This window comes from Balaenoptera physalus, assembly GCF_965194825.1.
Source record: "Balaenoptera physalus genome assembly, chromosome: 11".
Classification (NCBI taxonomy): domain Eukaryota; kingdom Metazoa; phylum Chordata; class Mammalia; order Artiodactyla; family Balaenopteridae; genus Balaenoptera; species Balaenoptera physalus.
This window is the reverse complement of record NC_138896.1, coordinates 76,785,037-76,808,647: the sequence shown is the minus strand read 5'-3', so window position 1 is coordinate 76,808,647 and position 23,611 is coordinate 76,785,037. Positions and strand designations below refer to the sequence as shown.

General features: G+C 42.8%; 1 protein-coding gene across 2 annotated transcripts in view; it reads right to left on the bottom strand.

Annotated features, from left to right (window-relative positions):
- CACNA2D3 (calcium voltage-gated channel auxiliary subunit alpha2delta 3) overlaps positions 1-23,611 on the bottom strand; it is an 800,023-nt gene that overhangs the window by 97,450 nt on the left and 678,962 nt on the right. For both annotated transcript variants that reach the window (XR_014251113.1, XM_082414438.1), the window contains 2 exons: positions 7,291-7,352; positions 5,919-5,963 (listed from right to left, as the gene is read on the bottom strand). Coding sequence is in view for 1 of the 2 variants with exons in the window: in XM_082414438.1 (XP_082270564.1) it covers positions 5,919-5,963; positions 7,291-7,352 (107 nt within the window). In the remaining variant the exon portion in view is untranslated. The remainder of the gene's footprint in view (positions 1-5,918; positions 5,964-7,290; positions 7,353-23,611) is intronic.

The window sequence follows — 23,611 nt, the reverse complement described above, 5'->3', positions numbered from 1 at the left end:
GCACAATGCCATTACTCTAATGATGTATTAATGAAAACACCGTGTCAGCTCAGAAGACCATCAGGGGACCAGGTAATATTTTTTAATTTGTTCATAGACTTAGGCAGGAGGGAAGGGGCAGAACTTCTGTTAAAGGGTCCCCTCAGGCCTCCTAAAGGTTTTCAAACTGTGTTTTTAATTGGGAGCTGGATTTGGGGGCAGGGCTGTTAGCTTTTGGTAGCTCAGATTTATAAATTGTAGCAAGGTAAGCCCAAACCTCTGCTTCCCCCATGCTACTTTAATCTCAAGTGAATGATTTGCTACAGGCTAAGTCTTAATTACAGTGCTGTGGAGTTTAAATTTAAGGTTTAATTCCGTCCTTGATGTAACTCAGTTTCTATTTATTGCGGCTTTACATACCGACTGCAACATTTAATTTGTAACATATCTTTACCCTGAGCTAAATTCCCCTAGCTCCAGACCACTGCAGGGCTGGTGTTTTCTGGGACATTTACCTATCTGTGTAGTCGATTTTAGTGAGGCACAAAAGTATAGCAGTAAGTTGGTCAGAAAGATGCATCCTTTATTAGTAGGCAATGGTGGAGAATCGGCAGAAAATTAAAAGCCTGCCAGCATCTTTTAGAAACGAGTCAGCTGCTTTGGTGACCAAGGGTTTCTCTTGGTTATCCCAAGGGGCCAGATGAATGACTTGGTCACACTCTTGCTGTTCAAAGAAGCTCTTAGCTGTAAGGAGACTACTTTGTCCCTGGTGCGAGTCTTGACAAACTTTCTCCTTTTTTAGGACACAGCACTATGAAAGCACTCATAGAGTTCTACTGTCCAATATGGCAGCCACGAGCTACGTGCAGAGTTAAACTTAATTTTAAGTTAACTGGGTCATATTAGACAAATCTATACCCTTGTTTATTTGAGGATCCTGATTGTCATTTTGCAGATATAGACCCTGAGGCAAAGGGAGGTTAACCTCCTTTCAGTCATACATGTTGAGCATAGGAGTGGCCTCCATATTAAAATACTGACTCTCCAAATCCTTGCAGTTGCATAGAGATCCAAGGTCATCATAACTCACCCTCTATCCCTAATTATAAAGTGAGTTCCTACTCAAACATCCCTAGCCAACTGGTATTGCTGCTATTAGACCTATATCTTTGGTCAATCTCTGTTCGTCTAATGTTGTAAATATTAGACAGTACAAAGCAAATAGATTATAAAGTCAACTGAAACTCTTCGGAAAGAGGCAATATTTCATGAAGCCCATGAAAGTGATATTGGAGATCAGCTCCAATCACACAGGAAGCTGTGGGCACATTAGTATCTGTCATAGGTAACACATGAAGAAAGAAAACATCACCACAGATAACATGAAAGATGCTTCCAAAGAGAATGATTTCAAAAGCAAGGGACTAAGAGAAGCTCCTGGGGAAACTGATCAAGCTCCACTACATTTGACCTTCCTTGTGATCACTCTGTGAAAATCAAATATAAAGTGAAGGATTCTATATTGTGATTTTTATAATTTTATCAGAAATGTTATACTCCCTACTCCCAAACCAAATGTGTCCTTTGTTTATAGAATTAGAGTATGACTGCAATTATAATTTAAATTTGTTAAATAAAATAAATGTATTTTCACCATTTCCACTTTATTTAGAGACAAAGCTTCAATGAAATGTTTCATTATTTGCCATAAATGTTTGGTTCTTTCTCATTTCTTGGAAATGAGGACCTCTGTGCTCCTTATAATGGCCAGCACTGGGTGGAATCAAGGTTGGATTGGCCATTAGGAGACTCACTTCTCAGGCATCCACCTTTGCTCTCACTCTCTTCTGGTGTGGAAGGCACAGAGGGGAAAGTAAGAAACAGATATTGCCAACACTGTGAGTGACAAATCACTGAGAAAATCACAGGTCAGAAGCAAGGATGCTGTGTCATTGATGTAGAACTGGGCCCCTTAATCTGAAAGGTGTCATTTAGTTTTCATTATAGGCAATATTGCTATGTTAGGTATATTTAGTCTCCGTGAAGACTTCATAAACAGACCTTTCTTGATTAAATTATTGGGAAGTATGGTGGAATGGAGTAAGGCCACTGGAGTAAAGTGAGCAGGGTACTGGGTTATGAAACAGGACAGAATTAGCCAGATTCCAGTCTGATAAATTGTTTTCTCTATGTCTGTTTACAATAAATAGCCAATCACCTTCTCCATACTCCCTCCTCCAGTAAAAAGAAAGAGAGGAGATATTTTCTCAGCTTTCCCTCACTGTGCTACTTCTGCCCCAAATTAAGCCAAACCTCTCAGAAGGAGTCTGCCCAGAGCCCTGTCCCAAGGGTAGGCTGACAGGCTGAAGGGCTTGGGGAAACCAGGAGCTCTAAGTTTTGACAGATATTGTAAGCAACCACTCCACAGCCACCTGTGACAAAACATGTAAAGATGAGGCTGTTTGAAAAATGCAGAGGCAAAGACAGAGTGGGTGAGAGAAGTTGTCTTTTTTTAAAAAGGCACCTTTCTTCAACTACTTGATGACTCAGTATTGCTCAGAGAAGTCCTATTCCAGGCCACAAAGGCAGGTCAGGTAGGTATCTGAGGTTCAGAGCCCCAAACCAGGCCATGGGAATTGGGCAGTCACAGATAGTAAGGAAAGCTGGGGAGAAAGGGTACTTGGGGGTGAGAAGCACAGCACCACGCCTGTGTTACCTGGAAGGTTACCTGTGTTACCTGAGGCTAAGATACTAGCTTGAGAATCGGAGACTTTGACACTTGGTATCAGTGTGACCTTGAGCAAAGCCTTTTAACACTCCCAGTCTCAGTTTCCTTATCTGAATGATGGAGACAGCAACAACTATTTCAGAGCAGTGGTGAGAAGATTAAGTAGGCCAGTGAGTACAAAGTGCTGAGCACAGAGCAAGGTGCATAGTGAGTACCTGAAGGACCTGTGCTTGTGTCTATTCAGCAAATGATGTTTATTGGTCACCTACTATGTGCCCTCTTTATAAGTATCCTACTGCTGCAAATTGAGTTTCTCAGAAAGGGAAGTTGTTACATAGTTTATAGCAAGAGGCTGGGGAGGCAAGTCAGCTGATAAGCGTGTGCGCTCATCTCCCCTGCTAACCAGTTAGCTCCTGGAGGACAGGGGCCATTTCTGACTCTGCTTCCCATTGACTCCCCGGGTGTTGGAGGTACCAGGCACGTAAGGAGGGCTCAGTAAACGTGTCTTGAAGGAATGAGTGAGTGTGTGAGAGGTTGCCTCTCAGGTTCTGAAGTTAACATTTGCTTCGGGTGGAATGGAGCTCCTTAAAGTCGTCAGTCAGGCCCATGGCCAGGCCCTCCATGAAGATGTATCTACAAGCCAGGAAGACATCTGGCCATACCGACTCCACCCACCGGCCCAGGGCACTCTAGCCAAGGCCCAGGGAGGCCACTGTTGGAGAGACAGAGGGGCTGGAGTGGATCCAAGGCAAAGCATGTCTGATAAGTCTGTGGGAGTTGGGCCAGGTCTTCAGTACAGAGGAGAAGCCAGAAGCATGTGAACTTAATGAGCCCCCACAGCTGTTTTTAATGGGGACCTGATCACTCGAGGGCAGTCCGGGGAGTGGAGGGACATGGCCTCAAAGACTTAATTAAAAGCTATGAAAGGGGAATGACACGTGGAAAGAGTCTGCTGAAAGGATGGAAAGGGGCCTGGCTTTTCCATTTAAAACGATGTCAACTGCTTGCCTGAAGCCAAAATTTAGAGTCAAAATGGGAAATGGATGATACTTTCAAAGTGCAAAATGAGCATCAGATCAAGTTCAGCAATCCAGCAAATTCCATGCTTAATTTTCAAAGTGTGTGAACTTTTAAAATGATATTTGAATGGGGGTCCATCCCAATGGCTGCTAAAGGAGATCATTAGTAGTGAGGAAGGCATGCCCAGTGGAAACTGTCATTGCCTGAAGTGTGTATGTGGTTGCCGTCTGAGGTTTTAGGTTCAGGTGAGCCACTACTCTAAGGGAAGAACATGTCTGCAGACGTTTTTGTTTGATAGCTAATGTTTATTGAGTGCTTACCATTCGCCAGGAGCTCTGCTATAAAGTTTTCATATATTATCTCATTCATCCTCATCATTACTCTGTGAGGTAGGTGTTTCTACCCCCATTGTATAGTTGAGGAAACAAAGGCAAGGCTTATTACTGTCAGAGTCACAGTTTGAAGCTATTCTAACTCCATAGCCTGTGCCTTTAACCACTATGCTAGACCACCTGTGAAATCAGTTACTGAACAACTAATATATATTGTATGTTTCGAAGTCTAAGTGGGAATCCATTTCCACTTATTTTTATATATGAGAATGCACAGAGGCAGTGTGGGTTGTAGGAACACTGCCTCTAACTTTATTCATCAGATTATTCAACCAACTATTCATCCATCCATCCAACCAATCAACTAGAAACCAATCAATCAACCAACCCAACTATCCAAAACACCATCAATCACACTAGCCAACCAACCATCCATCCAGTCACCCAACTAACCAACCAACTGTCCTCAGTTCTTTTACCACAAATAGGGATTAGTAATTGTACAAGTAAAGGGCTTAACATAGGGCCTTGTGACACTGATTAATCAATATTATTGTTGAGCTGAGTTGTCTTGAGTTGAACACTCCAGTAAGACAATTAATGCCTCAAAGACAGAGGAGAGGTTTGAAGCCACTTGACTAGCCTATGAATGGCATCCCCAAACTTACTGAAAGGGTGTTGATCATAAAACATCATAGGGTACTCTTTCCTACAGGAAAATTAATTTTGATCTGATGGTCAGGAAAAGTTGGGGTTTTGCTGAAAAGCTGATTGATTAGTTTTTACTCTTTGGATAGTAACTCATACAGCAATTATGTTTTTTTTTTTTTTTTTTTAAACTGGCAGCCAGATCTTTGGGGACTGAGCATTTTGTACTTTAGCTTCACCCTGGACTCCCTTTCATATTTCTCTACTTGTCTTTGCTTCACCTACTTTTTGGAAATATACTTCTAATCTATGTTTTCTGAGTTAGAATTACGTTTGGTTAGGATTTCTTTAATCCCTGTGGTAACCAGAAGGAATATGAATGTGTGATCATTTATAAGTTCCAGTTTATGTATTGACTAATGGTTTGGCTGACTCAGAGAGAGGAAGGCCGCCTAAGCCAAAGTGAAAGGCCACTTCACACCTGCTTGATCCAAAATGTGGGGCAGAAGATACATGGGATTGGATGCTGTAAAAACTTAAATCTGATGGACAGACTTAGGACAGTGGTACATCTTTTTTCTTCTATTGCTCATGTGTGGAATTCAAATTCCTCCTCCCAAGATTGAGGGAGAGGGAGAGAGATAAAGAAAAAGAAAGAAGGGAGGGAAAGGGAGTTGTAGGAGGGAAGCATTATGCTAGAATGCAACATTCTGAGTTTTCAACTCTTAGGTTTTTGGCTTATTACATGAAATTAAGCAAGTCATTTTATTTCTCTGATCCTCAGTTTCTCCCTCTGCAGAATGGGTCATATATTCCTATCCATTTCACCGGGTGGTTAAGAAGATGAAAAGAGGTACCACATGGGGAGAAAACTTTGAGAGTTGTAACATGAGTTTCAAATGGCAGTAATTTGTATCATTTTTTTATAAAATGCCAAAGTCCCAGTAGTGCTGTTCGTGGGACATTTATATCACATTTCTCTAGCTCTCATAAACTATCTGATTGGGAGAAGAAAGAAAAAGAAAGAAACAAAGCAAATGTCCTTGGGTTTTTGGAAATTGGTCCAGAGCAATCTGTTAGACCTGGCTCTGTGAGACATTCCCCCTGTGAGAAAACACCCGTAGTCATCCAACCACTCCACCACCACCCGCCTCCGCCCCTGCCACCCCCAACTTGATTAGGGCAGACACAGGGCCAGGAGGCCCTCATACCTCATCATCACAGCTGATAGAGCATTTGCCATCCAGAGAGGCGCACTGTGGGGTGAGGGGGAAACAAAAGGAAACGTGTCATTTGGACACACCAGCGTCTGCTATGGCTGCCACATAGTTACTCAAGGACAGCCTATCAAAGTCCTAGCCTGTTATGTAGATACCAAATTTCATCCAAAGGGAATGCTCCAGGATGAATTGGCCCATTCTCTCTAGGATGAGTACCAGCTCCAAACAGTAATATAAAAGACAATTTGGGGACTTCCTGGTGGCACAGTGGTTAAGAACCCGCCTGCCAATACAGCGGACACGGGTTCAAGCCCTGGTCCAGGATGATCCCACATGCCGCGGAGCAACTAAGCCCGTGCGCCACAACTACGAAGCCTGCATTCTAGAGCCCGTGAGCCACAACTGCTGAGCCCGCGTGCCACAACTACTGAAGTCCACGTGCCTAGAGCCCGTGCTCCGCAACAAGAGAAGCCACTGCAATGAGAAGCCAGCCCGCTCACTGCAATTAGAGAAAGCCCGTGCAACAAAGACCCAACGCAGCCAAAAATAAATAAATTTATTTTAAAAAAAAGACAATTTGGGGGCAACAGGGCCCTTTTTCATTTTAATTTATGTTGTCCATTTTAATTTATGCTTCATTCAATATTGATGTCTTTTTAAGACCTCAAATCTTTGAGTAACAAGAAATATAATTATGTATCCATTTAATTTTAAATTAACCCCCAGTGACTTTTTTTTTAAAACTCCTGTCTGTGTTCTTGGTACATAGTTTCCTAAAGTATCTTCATTTAAGAAATGATATACCATTTCAACATTTAGAATTGGACAGATGGAGGCAACTTATGTGTTGCCATTTCTGCTGAATTACTGAACAAATACCACTGAGATTACTTAGTACAGAATGTATAGTGCAAGTAAAGAATGTTCCCAGATTATCCAAGGCAGAAGAGCCCTTGGCCAAAGAAGGCATGCTTAGTCTAACCTAGTTATGCAAAAGCCTTCAAAAGAGATTCACAAATAAGTAATTGGGCACCACAAGATTAAAAAAAAGTCACTATGAAAATCTGCAAAAGTCCCCAATACTTAGAAGAAACACTTCTCTTTTAGAAGGGCACTAGTTTGATCTCACAGTTACAATTACTACTGTTTGCAGGAGCAAATTCCCTGCTTTCCCAGCATGTGGTGTCTAACACGCTGTCAGCCCTTTATTTTGCAGTGAAATGAAAGGTAATCTGAGCAGCCCAGCAGTTCATTTTACAAACATTCATCGGAAATCTGGTACTTTTAGGCTCCGGGTACTCAAATGTGAACACCTGTATAATAACAGTGTCGCTAATGCTTCAACATGCTGATTATAACTTACCTGTCTGCTGGCAGTCCAGAACTTCCTTTGGAAAAATTCAAGTTTCATCTGAATGCCTACAGCTTGGACAAATTATAAATAAAACATGGCATTAGAGATCTCTTTACACAATTATTTAAGATTATCATTGAAAATTATCTGTCAAGGTAAGATGCTGATGTAAGCACATCAGATAAAAACACTTAAAAACAAAATTTACGGTGAAGCATACAACTAAAACATTTTATCTTTCAGGTAAGGAATTTTCAAGGTTACCTGTACTCATAGAACTCTTGACAGAACAAACTGAGCACAGTGCAGATGGCTCTTTGGAGAGATGTTACTTGAGTGTTTCTAAAATTCATATACTTGTGGTCACCACCCTCCCCAGCACAGCTGAAGACAGGAATGGAAATAAGAAGGATATTCAGAAGATCATGGTTTCTTCAGGGTTCCCACTTCTGTTATTATTGCATGAACTTGCATGCCTAAAATGTGTACTCTGCATATATTTTTGAGATATGAAACTTGAAAAGTACTTGTCCTGAGGCTGGTGTTTGGACGCGAGTCACTCGGCCATGACATGACTTTGTTGAACTGTCCCCCAGCATCCACATCTCAGTGATCTTCTCTCCCCAGGAACTCTGGTGGAATTATATAGATCTTTGCTTGTCTGTGGAAAGTTCCCTAGGGCAACAGTGAATGCTACTTCTAGTAAGAGAAATGTACAGAAATGGAAGAGGTTAAGAAAGTGATTTGAAACTCTGGAAAGAAGAATTCGGTGGAACCTAAGAACTAGGCAATGAACAAGCTCAGAATATTTCTCTCTGTGAAGTCAAGACAAAGTAACTCTTGAAACTGTTTTCGAAAGTACTCAAGTCAGGGGAAAAAGCTCATCAGATGGTGAGAAAACTTTAGAGGAGATGGAAAGAAAGAATGAGACTCTGTGCTGGAAACACTGCCCTCCCCAAGGGGACACCATTTACCCCTGGGCAGTTTTGCAAACTTCAGTCCATTGCACACAACTTCCCCAATTTTTGCCATATCCTTATACCACCAGTATTGTTATTTATCTTTCCACATGTTTTTTCTTTTGCTGAAATACCTACAGTAACTTCAATCTACATAATAATACCTATCAAAAGAAATACACAATTACCAAAAAAAAAAAAACCAACAAAAAAAAACTAAGTTCACTCATATACTTCTATGTGGCCACCATGTTAGATGCCCCCCACCAACTCCCACCCTGGGTAAACATTCTTCTGCTGGCTTCAGGAACTTGAAGATTTATGAAGGTCTTGGGCTGTTACCCTTATAAGTACCAAGTGCATTTCTACTTCCTAAACAAATTGTTGGAGCAAGACCTGAGAGTCAAAGTTAACTGGGATATGTACACTTAGAGAGACTCATCCTCTATCTTTGCACTTAGAACGTCAGACTCTAGGGTAAGACTAGAGCTAAGCATGGCTGCAACATGCAGAACAGAAGACTCTGAAATGCACCATTTCAGCACTCTGGGTTCATGCCGCTTTGCCCAAAGTGTCTTCCATCTTCTGGAGCATAAGCTCCCCAGGGACAGGGACATGTTCTTGCTCCCCACTGGATCCCTGCCTCCAGCAAGGTGCCAAGCACATAGATGACTCACTGGTAAATGCTTGCTTTTTTAGAAAAACTGTTCAGGTGATAGTATAGTTAGTAGATGGATGGATGGATAGATAGATAGATAAACATCAGTGTGAATTATAATCATACCTGAATAAAGGTTTTTCAGTGGCAGTTCTCAACACATTAGAACCATCTGGGGGACTTCAAAAAAACATTCTGATGCCTGGTGCCTTCCCCCTCCACACTAAGACCATTTAAATCAGAATTTCTGGGAGTGGAGCCTAGGCATGGGTATGTTTAAAAAGCACCTCAGGTGATCTAAATGTGCAGCCGGGGTTGAGCTAGGCTACTCCACAGGCCTTACTGTAGACAGTAAGTTGGCTATGGAGGACCTACCACGATATGGGCCATTTGGTCAGACTACAGCATAAACTGCTCTTCCTAGCCCTGGAGAAAACTTCAGAGAATACCTGAAGGAAGCTGATATTGAAGCCTGAAGGCTATTCACCGCAGTTTCAAATGAATCTTGTCTTCCAAAATGCCTGACGAGCCATATCCCTATTGGAGAGGAACCAGCTGAGGAAGCTGTAAACCAAAGTGCTGGCTGGGTTTTTAGTCAGATCCACCAGCAGGAAGAGGTAAGAGCCTGACCTGGACTTAAGAAGGGTCTTGAAGCAAGTATCTCTGGTTCTACCAAACACAGGGAGGGATGGCAGAAAGCTGACCTCAGAGCAGAAGGCCTTAAAACTGTTGTGACATTCAATCACTGGTATCTAAGGGGAGGGAGGAAAACGAGTTTTCTCTCTTCCTCCGTGTGTATCTCTGCAGGCCAAGGTCAACAGTCACGGCAGGCTTCGAGACACAACAGGATAAAAGCAGAGGGTTCCTTGAGAGAGTCACCCCACGGTGACCTTTCTATGGTGTTTCTATTCCCAGCAACCCAGAGCTGCCCCTGGCCCACCCATCGTCTACTGAGTTCCCCCGTCAGTCACCCATGCCCTTTCTGAGCACGCTTCCCATTCTCTGATGGAGGCCCCGTTTTCACCTCTCTAATGAAGCTAGCTGCTCCCTCCTGGGTGTTTATCCATCTCACATACTTGCAGCCTGCTATCATCTGCCCCTTTCGGTCTGTATCCCAGCTCCTCAGAGTGCTTTAATCTTGCTTCATGAGTCAGTCCCTCCATCCCATTAATCATGCAGGCTGCTTCTCTCTGATCTCCCTCCAGCAGGCTGCATCCTCTCCCTGGTCCTGATGCCCTAAACTAGACACTACTTCCCTCACTCCTCACTCACTCCCTGTCTGGGCCATGGGGTCGATGCCAAAGGACTCCCAGACAGTCTTGATTATAATGGATCTGCTCCATTTTGCCCTGGCTGTGTTTTTTGTTGCCCACACCCCTTCCAGCAACTCTGGCCCATGGTTTCCCACTTCTGGGTTTGTAGTATGTTCACCTACAAGTTAATATACTTCTCTATGATTAAGAGATTCACAGGCCCATTGGTGGGTCAATTTCATGACCATTTGTTCAGTGGTGCTTTCTATGCCGGGCTCTAAGCTGGGTGCTAAGGGGAATGAGACCACATGCTCCCTCAGAGTCTATGTGGGGAGTGGCCACGTGGTAACAGCAACATCAGAGGCTTAAACAGAGAACTGTGGAGCACAGAGGATGGGGCAGACTTGGCCTGGGGGAATCGGTAAGAACTTTGTGTAAGATAAAGCATGGAGATCTGACTCATAGAAAAAGTAAGAACAGAGGAAAGATGAGAATCAAGTGCAGAAACAGCACAGGCAAAAGGATGGAGCCTTTTCAAAGACCATACTGTCTTCTGAGGCTTGAAAGAATGTGAGTGCGGGAGATGGTTGTGGGGGCTGAGGTCAAATGGCAAATGGTCTTGAATGTCAGGCCAACACACCTGAAGAGTATCCTGTAGGCCAGGAGTTGGCCCAAGAGCCAAATTTAGCCTCTTTTTATCAATAAAGTTTTACTGGAACACAGGCACCCTTATGTGTTTACGTACTGTCTGGTACAACAGCAGCGCTGAGTAGTTGCAACAGAGGCTGAATGGCCCACAGAGACTAAAATACTTACTGTTTGGCCATTTACAGAAAAAGTTTGCTGACACCTGCTTTAGGGTCTGAGGAGCCATTTAAGATATTTAAGTAGAAAAGTCAAAGGACTTCAGATCTATATTTTAGAAAGTCCACAATGAAAGCCCTGAGAAGGAAGGACTAGGGAAATGGCCCAGACAGTGGGAAATAGGAGAGTGAGGTGAGTCAGGCAGCCACAGCCACTGGGTGCGTTTGGCTAATTATCTCTTAAGTACAAATTGATTTAAAGCAAAAAACAAACAAACAAGCAAACAGCAAAAAACCCTCAAAAAACCAGAATAAAAATTCCCCTCCACAAACAAACAAAAATGCTTAAGGGCATTCCTATGGCTAATTCTATTCAGAAAAACAAATACAAGCTTCCACAAACAGAAATTTAGCTTCCTCTTGCTATTTTCCTTTGTTTTGTTCCAGTTTTATTTTTCCTTTTTTCAACTTTTATCAGAAAAAAGATCATCATTACTTCAACAACTCCTCCTCTCTTCTCCCATCCCCCACACATCCCAAATGGAACCTGAGATATTTGTCATGCCCGTCTACTTTGTTCTTTCAACATTTCAAGCCATAACGGTATATTCTGATTCAAGTCAATCCTGCTAATTTAATAAGAAAAACAAGGACTGAAAATGCTTTAGCGAAACCCAAGTCCCAAAGAGAATGCAGAAAATTAAAACACCATTCCTGGGGTTTGAAATTTTTTAGACAGTCCAGAAAATCATCAACATATTTCTCCTGGAGTTCACGGTGCTCCTCACTTCCATTTGATTATAAAGGCTCCCCGGCTCCCTGCTAGGAACTTTCAACACAAGGATGGAGACAGAGTCCCTTTTCCATGACTGCATCTGGTGGTTCCTTACTCACCTCCCAGGAGCAGAACTGACCCAGAAGAAAGTATCTCTGGGGACCCTTCCCAGCACTCCAGTATCGTGTGAGCCTCCTAGGACAATGACCTTAAGATACTAGGATGGTCTTTGGAAACCAACAAAACAGCAAAATCATCGTTATGAGAATTGCCATCCCAAAGAGCCCCAGAGCCTTTCATATGAAATATTCATGCATCTGGAGCACTGACACCTCATAATTTGCTTTGAATTAGTCAGGTTACTGCTGCCATAACACACCTCAATACTCTAAAGTATGCCTGAGTGCAGATTTTCAGCTCAGCAATACAGACCACAGAGCTTCCATGAAATATCTTCCTTCCAGTCTTCCCCTTTCCCCAACTCTCTAACTTCCTTCCTACCTACTTTTCCCCTCCCTCTCTTCGTCCCATGTTTATCAGAAACCAGATACGTGACAGGTGGTGAATGTACTGAAATGAAGACTTAAGGGATGCAACAGTCATGGATGGAGGCCTGGGAGGGCAGTCAAATCACTGAAGAGAGGATCACACTTCAGGATATTCAGAGCTGACGGAGTCGAGCATCATCCAAGCACCAAAACATAATGGCACTTCATTTGCAGAATGTCAGTGATTAGTGCACTGGAATTGGGACCAACAGCTGACCTCAAATGCTGCAGTCCTATGTTGTCCAAATTGGTGGCCACTAGCTACATGTAGCTATTTAAATCAAAATTAAATAAAATTAATAATTTAGTTCCTAAGTTGCACTAGCCACATTTTAACTGCTCAATAGCCACATGAGGCTAGTGGCTACTATACTGGACCCAACAGATCCAGAACATTTTCATCATCGCAGAGAGTTTAATTGGACAGTCATCACTGATAACAGGAAGGAACACAGAGAGGAACTGGAGACTGGTGTCCCTTGAGGATGAAAGTTAACGTTCCCCACAGACCCGTCCATGCTACCCACTACCTGGAGGTGAAAGAAATGAGGATGACTTAGGTATGGAGGATCTAGAGCAGATAGACCTGCCCGTGTGAGAAGACCTGGATTTGCAAGGGGAAGATGGTAATTAGTTTGAGAGAAACCCAAAGAAATCAATGCAATATGCTCAATGTGGCTACCACCCTCAAGATTTATTTATTTTGCTTTATAAAATTTGAAAATACAAATTACATTTCCAGTGCTATTATATTCAAATGCATTCAAGATGAAATCATGCATGCATCTCATATCAGGTTAATAGACATGCATTCAAGTGTAATCCGAGACTCACCAAAGAACAATGTTACATGTAAAATTAGAAATAAAATAACTTTTTCATATTGTATTCATTTAGAAATAATTTTCTGTGGGCTTGGCCTCAACTGGCAACTTACCCCTAGGAGCACAAATCCGGTTTGTAAAACAGTGCTCACCACGCCTGGCACGCAAGCTCACACAAAACACCCCTACCTCCATTTGCCCAGTTCTCCAGCCATGCAATATATTCACATACACATAGAGAGCTCATCCAGGAGACAGAAAAACAACCCTGCCGCCATCAACAAATTATAACCAGGAAAGTGTTTACCAAGAGCTCTGGTTGTGAACACTGTTTCTAAGACAGCTGAGTGCCCATGGGTACATCATTTCACTTCTCTGTCTCTACAAAGAGAGTCACACTGGCTCTAGCTTCTGAACAGCACTTTCGTGGGATGGGGATAAATGACACAAAATAAAAGGATGTGTATCAGAACACTCTAAAGGGTTGACAGTGCTGTCAACATTCATGTGATGATTTGTTCCTAGTTTTCAATCCTTTTTGCTTGTATTTCACAACCAAGTACACCTTTTGTGCCAATATATTGACACTGAACAGAAGATTCATCCACGATAAATCCATATTGTCCACTGCTACCAAGGTCCCTTAGGATGTAATGTTGGTGGGTAAACACTCTACAAAATTATAATACCTTAGAAGGGGGGAAAGGCCACGTGAGCACTGGCAAAATGAAGCAGAAAACAGAAGGCAAAGATTCCTTTCCAGCTGAGCAAGCTTGAAATGGATTTTTTTCCCTTCAGGATTAATGAAAGGTGTGCCACTCTTCAAATGCCATCACTCACCCCTCTGGAATTGTGATTATCCATGCACACTCAGGACAAGGTTAGATAGGTCAGCATATAGAATCCAAGAGGGTTTTGTCCCTGATACTCTCACCATCAGCTCCATGTGCTCATCAGCCAGGCTACCTGGTCACAAAGCTTCTCAACTGACTGGCTACTGCTGGCAGCATGGGGACAATTATTTCATTCCAGTGCTCAGGCAGAAAATCAGATCCCAGAGCTCCCCTGGGCTGGCTTGGCCCACAAACAGGAGTGTTTTCTTCTAATAGATTCCAATTCATGGGTAGGAATATGGTAGAAAACCGTATCCTTATTAGAGAAAATAAAACTCTAATAAGTTAATAAATAAAATACATGCTAAGGATTTCCTTTGTATCTCATCACTTAGGAGTGGAACAAGTTTTCTTAAAATCCAAATTCTACAAGTTCATGCTGGCCATACATTTTCTCAACTAGAAAATGAGCTCCTTTCTGGTCATATTTCTCAAGCAGGGTAGTGGCTCTTTTTACACAGCTGGGTTAATATCTCCCACCTTGTCCTCAGTCCCCCTCTGACAGAGTCCCTGAATTTTCATTCCTTTGTGCCCAACAGCAATGATGGCTTGCAGTGACAGTAACAAGGCATGGCACATTTGGATTACAACTTGCCTTAATTAACGGTCAACTGTAATAGCTGCTAGCCAAGCCACATTTGTTTAAATGTTTTCTTCTGTTTGTTTTCAAAATAGTTAATTGCAAGTAGAACTAACAATGAATCTCAATGTCACTTTTTTGGAATATTTCATGATTAACTGGGGGTTTGGGAAAAGGCCACTGTCCTGGAGCGCTGAGGAAAAGAACTCTAACCTTCCTTACATCAAATACAAGCCCATTCCAGGGGTCTGCTAATGTCCAGGATAAATGACTTACCACATGAATAACAGTTTAAAACTGTAATGTGAATTATGACATAACTCATCTGTTAAATATTTCATGTGAAGATTTTAATGATTTGCATGATGGAATGTTGGACAAAAAACACAACTGAAATCCTGGGACTAATTTGGGCGAAACTGAGAACAGAGTATCCTCATGGAGATGAGGGGGAAGAAAAGGCAGCTGCATTTATGCCCCCCTGGGTGTCAGACTGGCAAGTCCAAAGGCTTTCTTAAAAGATTATAGGGACAGGAGAATGATCAGCAACAACCTTTTGAAAAATATTTAGATCAAAGCCATATTTGTTTATTATAATCTTGGTAAAGCCTGAACATTAATCTCCAAGGTATGGTATTATTTCAGAAATCAGGGGAAAAAAAACCATTCTCACAGGAGCAGACACACCTCATATTTTAGCCTACGCCGAGTGAAGAAATACAATGATAAAAGGGGAGGAGGTATTTTAAATATAAACCCCTCACCGATTGCATATTTCACTTCTGAAGTATACCCTGTGGTATTGGGGTGGAGGGGGGGTAATCTTTCTTATACATGCTTTTAAGTAACAAAGAGCTACATGATATATGTCTGTGGTGAGAGAGAGGGAGGGAAACAGGACTCATTATCACTCGATTGACAATGCGATAGCAGAAGATTTTCTTTGAAGACTCATAGCTGCAGAGGCCTGTTTTAATCTGGGACTGGCTTCCGGGAATGTGTGTAAGAAGTCCTGATCCCTTCGCCTACACATTTCTTTTGTAGTCACTTTGTTTTTGTCCTGTCAGAGCTTCTTGGGAGCAGTCACCTTTGGTAAAGTATAATAAATGACAATTATGAATGTTTCCTCCATTTAGATTCTAATTACTTGACAGAATCAATGTTGAAAAGAATTAGCAGGGCTGTGGAATGGAATAATAATTTTCTTTTCACCCCTGAGGTAATCTGGAAGCATTTTTCCAGACTTCATCTGAAGAAACCTATATTCCCTCAGCTTTCTGAGGCCACTGGAGCTGGCATCGAATAGTTTTTGTCAGATCATTTTATGCTCACAAAACTCTTCAAATAATATTATTTCAATAAGGTTTTCAAGCCAATACATTTTTAGAGTCAATTCCCATCCTTTCAAACTTTCAGAATAAAACATTTAAGCCTCAGGCTTCATTGTATTTTAATCAGGGTTACGCAAATCAATGTCCATTAAGAAAATTATAAGTTTCCAAATTATAGCTCCCCAGTTAATAATTTCTTATTAGGTCACCACCTAATAACAGTTACCAAAGAGATTATAACAAAATCAGGGGTCACATTTCCAAACATTTCAAAACCCATAATAGAATGGTCACATATATTTGCCAAACACCTCTGAGCTGGATGTTGATGACTGTATTCAATGCAAAGCAGCATTAAAATATCCACATCAGAATGTAAATTGGTGCAACCACTATGGAGAACAGTATGGAGGTTCTTTAAAAAACTAAAAATAGAACTACTATACGATCCAGCAATTCCACTCCTGGGTATATACTTAGAAAAAAAGAAAACACTAATTTGAAAAGATACACACACCCCAATGTTCATAACTGCACTATTTAGAATAGTCAAGACATAGAAACAACCCAGTACCCATCTACAGACGATCTGGTTTAAGATGATGTGGCATACACACACACACACACACACACACACACACAAACACACACACAATGGACTATTACTCAGCCATAAAAAAGAATGAAATATTGCCATCTGCAGCAACAGAGATGGACCTAGAGAATATCATATGAAGTGAAGTAAGTCAAACAGTGAAAGACAAATATTATATGATATCACTTATATGTGGAATCTAAAAAATAATACAAATGAATCTATATACAAAACAGAAACAGACTCACAGACCTAGGAAATAAACTTATGGTTACCAAAGGGGAAAGGGAGGAAGGGAAGGGATAAAATAGGAGTATGGGATTAACAGATACAAACTACTATACATAAAATAGATAAGCAACAAGGATTTACTGTTTAGCACAGGGAAGTATATTCAATATCTTGTAATAACCTACAATGGAAAATAATCTGAAAAAAAAAATAATCTGAAAAAATAATAATAATCTGAAAAAATATATATATGTATAACTGAATCACTTTGCTATTCACCTGAAACTCACACAATATTGTAAGTCAAATATACGTCAATAAAAAAAAATTCACATGGACAGTTCACGGAGCTGGAGGAGGGTGTCCAGTTACTCTGATTCTCCAGCTTATGTTCCAGGGCACAGAGAAGGAAAGGGACTTGTCCAAGCACACCCAGTTCATCCTAGGAATTCTGAGTCCATTCAGACCCCCCAAAACCCAGGACTGGGTGGGAACTGTGGTGAACGAGAGACCACCCTGTGCTGGTGTCAAGGGAGCATCTCCGCTCAGCTGATGCCTTGTGGGAATATCTTCTGGATCCTGCAAGTTATTCTGATGCTGCAGGAGAAGCTGAAAATCTAGAATTAATATACAGACAATTCACTGAAAAATTCACAGCACTCCGATAGGGTTGCCAGATAAAATATTTCTGATTTACTAAATCTGGCAATCCTACACTGAGGGTCACATGGCACATCCCAGGCAATAACCTGGGGTGACCTCTGTTGCATGTTTAGCCCTGAGAGCACTGAGATAGCTTGTGTTCTGCAGTGAAATATCAGGATTGGAAACCAAGGTCGCCTCCATCAGCATGACTTTCGTGATTTTACTGTTTACTACAGAAAATTCTTGCCCAGAAAGATAAGGCTATAAACCAGTAAAATTACTTTATGATTTACTTGAGAAACTTCCCCTAAATCAACTTATCTGAACAACAGACTGATCAAGAACAAGAGAGGGCTCAACTAGAGAAACTGCTCACTTATCAAACAACTCTGGATTTATCAAGACTCAAGAGGTATTCTTAAAGGAACCCAATCCCGATCAGATCCCCACACTGAGAGACCCACCCAGACCCCAGAACCCTAACAACACCTGCCTGACTACCCTTTCTTGGACACTCATGAGACCCTGTCAGGGCGGTGTTCTCCCTCACTGAGATAGGGAATAAACCTGATTTTGCTTGGTCTACTGACTCTTCTGATGGTCTTCTTGTCAATAGTCAAACCGGCTTTATTTTTATCAAAGCATTAATCTGTATTTGGCATTAAATTATATTATGTAGTATTTATTGTGTTTTATTCCTACCTGGCTAGCGTTAAGCTCCTGGAGGGCAGAGGCTGTTTGTTTACACCTATATTCTCTGTACCTAGAGAAGTGCCCGGCCCAGGTAGGTACTTATGATACAGGTCAAAGGAATGACCAGGCGGTTTGATGCTGTGCTGATGGTGATGTCAACTATTCTCAGACTGTTTTCTCTCTCAGGAGACCTACCTTTGCCATCCAGGTATCTTGGGCTCTGTCCTGAGGGAAATGAAGAGCCATGAAAAGGTTCTCAGCAAGGGATGGATGTGAGATGTGAACAGATCCGTGCTTTGGAAATATCTGCAGGTGGAGGTAGTGGGCTGTATAGTTTGTGTGAGGGGCTGGTTAGGATTTGGTAGCATTCATCGAATCAGGTGAGAGATGATGGACTTCCACCCAGCAGAGGGCACTTGGGATTGGATGGTGAGGTGTAGTCTTGTTTCTAATCCCTCCTGGCTGAGTGAAGCCTGGAACCCTGAGTTTTTCCACTGGCACATCAATCTCATCTGCGTCTTGCCAGACACTGTCCACCTTTTCCACCCCAAGGGCCCATCATTTTAGCTTGGTAAATTTCAGCATGTTTTGATTTTGCTTGTAAATGAATTATTTCATGAAACATGTTTGTCTGCTCACCAGGCATGTCTTGGAATTACTGTTCTCTTAAGATAGTATTAGGGAAGTAGTCAATAAAGAGGGAGAACCTATAGGATGAGTAGGAATTCATGAGGACCTAGTGACCTGGTGAAGAGGGAGGGTGGAAACAGCATTTTAGGCCACATGCAAAACCCCAAGCTGGGAATAAGCTTGAAGTGTCTGAGAAAACTCCAAGACCATCTGCATGGCCAGTACAAGTGAAGAAGGTACACTTCCCTAGTCTCTATCAGACAACAAGCAGGGCCTAACAGGGAGGTTCAGACAAAATCTGGTGAGCATTCTGGGGATAGCTCCTCAGAAGCAGAATTGCCCTCTTGATGGTGGGTCAACAAGACCATTATCTCAGTCTCTATCGACAACAGCAGAAACAGCCACGGGAAGAACATGTGCTTATGAATGTGCTCATGCGGGAAGGCAGCCTGCAAAGACAAGACCAGCACACCATTGGGCCTGGTTCCCTCTCACCATCTAGACCCCCATTCTAAAGTCAAATACCTGGGTGGTAACGTGTTCGGCTATGGCAAACCTGGACTAGGTCCTCCCACAATAGCTGCATACAAGGTGTTTTTGAGCAGGGAGGCAGAAGGGAATGAGAAGTACAAGAGGGGTGAACAGCATTTTGGAGTAATCAAGCCTTTTTTTCCCCTCCAACCTCTTGGAATCTCAAGAGCTTGGAATATTTGGGAATTAGCCATGGGGTGAAGGATACCAGTTTTGTCCCATAATTTAACTAGGCAGATGTTGAGGATGGAAAAACCATTTTCTGTCATTAAACAATTGCTCCCAAACACATACTTGGCAATACTTGAGTCTCTCATTTGGGTTCCTGAACTGGCTTTCAGAACAGACTGCACTGGTCATGTTACTGTGCGGGGCCAGGGTGGGCTGTGGAGACAGGGTGGGTGCTTCCTTCTCTGATTTCGTAGGAAATCCAAATCCTTCTCAGCAGGGTAGAGACCACTGTAGACAGGCCTCAGTGGTAAGTAAGGCTGCCTGACCTCAATGCCCCTCAACTCAGGCAATTATTCTTTCTCCAAAGGTTCCTTGGCGCCCAGTAGCCTTCAGTAAAGGCTGACTGACTGAATGAATGAATGAACAAGCAAATGCACTATATTCCAGGCACTAGGCAGTTAATCAGTTGCCTCTTGTGCTTTCTTTGCGGGATAACACTTTGAAAGACAGTTGTTACCAACGTTCTTCCCAGAGTTTCCTGGCACACCCTGGCTCTTCTCCATTCCCTCAGCTAAAGCATTCCATGCTTAGGGCCTTGGGGAAGGGAAGCACAGAGGAACTCGAGTCTCCAAAGCTGAGGCCCAGAGGAATCTCAGGGCTGGAAGGACAATGTGGCAACTGCCCGGGCCAGTTCCTCCCCTCTCCACCCTGCCTCCAGCCCCTAAACTGACTGCATGGGAAAGAAGATCTGACTGGAAAGGGAAGCCAGAGATGTGGCGGCCCGGAGGAAAGACCTGTACCAGGACGTCCTCGTAGGTGTCAGCCTTCCCTGCTCCTACCCTGGGACATTGGAACTTGGCTTCTGCTAGCCCTGCTACTGCTGCCAGAGGCTGCAGACAGACGGCGCAGCCCAAGGCTCCCTGCTGGCTTGTCAATAAGGCCCAGGGGGCTGCTGACTGACTCTAGGGCCACCTTGGGCTGGAATGAGGACGCCGTGCACGGCACTGACCTGTAGCTGAGTCTCCACATAGTTTTTCCAAGACTGATATACTGTGCATCACTCACCAATCTAAGGTGTTGCCAACCCTCCATCACAGGCCCCAGATTCATTTCATTTCCTGGCCTGGACTCCTTGTAGATTCCACGTTACCTGCAAGGACCTTGGGTTTCAAACCACTGTGGAATGTTTCATCTTTTTTGCTAAAAGTTAAACAAGTTGGACCTGGTGTAATCACAACTACCCAGAACATCTGCAGCTCTGCTGAGAGTTTGTAAAATCTGAAGATTCGATAAAATCCTCACAGGTAGATACTGTCACTATCACCTCTGTTTTAATTCTGAGGATACAAAGGTTTCTGAGTGGTCAACCTAGAGGTCAACCACATGCTTTAGAAGCTGGGAGGGACTCTGGAGGAACTAGGATTTGAACCCAGATCTTCATGACTTCAGAGACGTTAAAAAACAAATATCTAAATGAATGAACTAAAGGGAGTCACCTAAAATTACTCAAAAAGAATATGTATTTAATGAGCCTATCCCTGTAGAAAAGACTAACACTTTGCTTAATATGAGATTGGTAAATCTACATAATTTCTCATACATTTTGCTTTATGTCTTAATTTTTCTTTCCAATTCCTGTGAACCGATCAGTTTCCTGCAGGCCAGAAAGAGTTCCTCAGAGGCTCCTGGCATCTTTCAATGCCTCCAGGCCTTCGTGCTTGCTGCCCCTCTCTGAAGAAAGAAGACAGGAGAGAAGCCTCCTTGGAAACAAGGCAGTGGCCCAAAGGAAACCCGTACCCACCTCAGAGCAGAGACAACAGCCTTTGTCTCTAAGGAAGCAGAAAACAGAGAGAAGAAATGGCCCAGGACATGAAGGGCTGCAGGAGCTGGTCCCAATAACAGAGGACACACAGGGCACACACTGTGGGCCAGGCACCCAACTAACATTATCCCACTTAACTTTTCAGCAATCTCAGGGAGACAATGTTCTTTCCATTTTAAAGATAAGCTGCAGGCGGTCAAGTGACTTAACTAGGGCCACGCAACTGCTAGAACTTGATGGAATTGGGATTAGAGACCACAAGCCTGACTCAGGAGCCTGCTGCCCATTTTCCTACATGCTTCTTCATGGGGCTGCATCACCCCCTAGGGGACTGTTTTGGAAGTTTGTAGTTTGATTGTCACAGTAACTGGAAGGCCTACAATTCACAAGACAGACCCCAACAAAGCATGGTTCCATGTCCCTCAGGGCTTCAAGTGCTCTGCCTGGTATTACTGTGCCTGGAAAGCATGATCCATAGCTGGGCCTTGAACTGAATTCTGTTCTACATCTAAATACAAAGTATGTCTTGCACATGAAAATTTCTGCAAATGTAACCTCAGTCCTGTGAAAGAGAGAGACAAGTACACTCTGTTTTGCCTGAAACTTGACTATTTCAGAGAATCCCATCAGCAAGGAGGCATGGTTTGTGGTTGAGAGGCCCATACAGCAGCCACTGCATTTACAGAGATTCCGTGCAAGCTTCTGGCCTCTTCCTTCTGTCTCTTCTTATAGTTCTGCCCAAACATTTACACACTAAAATATATATTATCCTCTTATAAACTACTCTCCTTTTATTTCTTGATATTATAGTGAGAGCATTCTACAGTTTTTTTTGTTTTTTTTTTTGGCAGCACGTAGGGAAACAGGTTATATTTTCTATGCATCTCATTTTGGGATAGTAAAGGGAATATTCCAAATTATTATGAAGAGGATCCTTGGGTAAGACAGGACTGAAGACTGTCCTGGCTTCAGTTTTTCCTTTGCCAGTGAGTCTGGTGAGCACCCCTCAACCACATACGCCCCCCACCCCCACCCCCAAACGCCTTGCTTTTGTCTGTGGCTCCCCTCGCTCGTCTTGCCTTGAAAGCATAGATTTGGCTGGGCCAAACCTCACATGTCGCCATGGCTTCCTCTGTGCTTCCCTTCCCGCTTATTTTCGCCTCCACCAAGGTGCAAGATATTGGTACCTGAGGCTCAGCTCAATGGATGGATTTCCCATCTTGGAGGTGAGCAGTAAAGGAACAGCTCCTTCTGTGCTTCCTTTCTATCTAGGAAGCATTTCCTAGATAAGGAAATGCTTCTCTTGGGGCTGCTCTGCTTGAGTCTGGAGCTGGGCAAGTGGGCTCTGTTGCTGGTACGTTTTCTTTTATCAAGCAGTGTTGTCTCTGAATTCCAGGCAGGCTGTGCAAGGGAATGAAGCCTTGCAAATTGCTTTTTCTTTCACAAAGCATTTTAATTATAATTATTGTCAGCACTTATGTCACTGCCTTGGGAGATGAAGAGGGAAGGAGGGAATACTCTGCAATTTCACAGCATATACCAGTTTTCCCTAGAATGCGGAGGAGGGTTGCAGAGAGTAAAAGAGCAAGGAACAGAGCTCCCAGTAGATTAAAAGGGGCCTTTGTAGTGGCTGCATCTGTACATTAAAATAAATCTCTCCTAGTACTATAATAACATCTACATTCATTTGGGACAGTGCCACATTCAGCATTTAAGAAATTTGACAAAACACTGCTTGAGCATGTTGAAGTTTGCCAGCTCACAACAAAACAAGAAAGCTACCTCGGCCGCATGGAAATACTTCTCCCGGTTCCCTACTTTCACTTATGACTCCCATTTTCCGGCTGCACTTAAAAGAAAAAGACTGCCCTTTTTTCAGGTGCCAACCACTTAACATGGCCCTGAAATGGGCAGCAAATTGCCGCTGGAGGTGGTAAACTTCAAGGGGAATCTTTTTCTTTTCCCCTAAAGGAAAATACTAGAGAGGCTTCATGCGTGATAAAGCCTTTAATAGCTAGAGAAACATCATCTGAGGTGGCCCTCAGGTAGACTAGACATGAATAATGCCCCATAAAAGCAATTACTTCTACCCAGAGCACAGCACACCAGATGAGTTTGGCGGGGGCCCTTTTTCCAAGAGAATTGCAGGCAAAAGAAATCTTCTATCTAGGATCCAATAGGATGGATCTGTCTGTGGCAGAGACCATGGTTGCTTCCGTGGAGTGTGTTCCTTCAAAACCCACTCTGAACTTTTCTCAGACCCCGACCAAAAACATTGGGAGATTTTTCAGGCTGCTTTTTGCTGCTTTACAGCACAAGGAGGCCTGAAATAAGTAACCCATCCACTTGCTGAGAATGTTGCTAATGGACCCTTACCCCAGTGCAGTC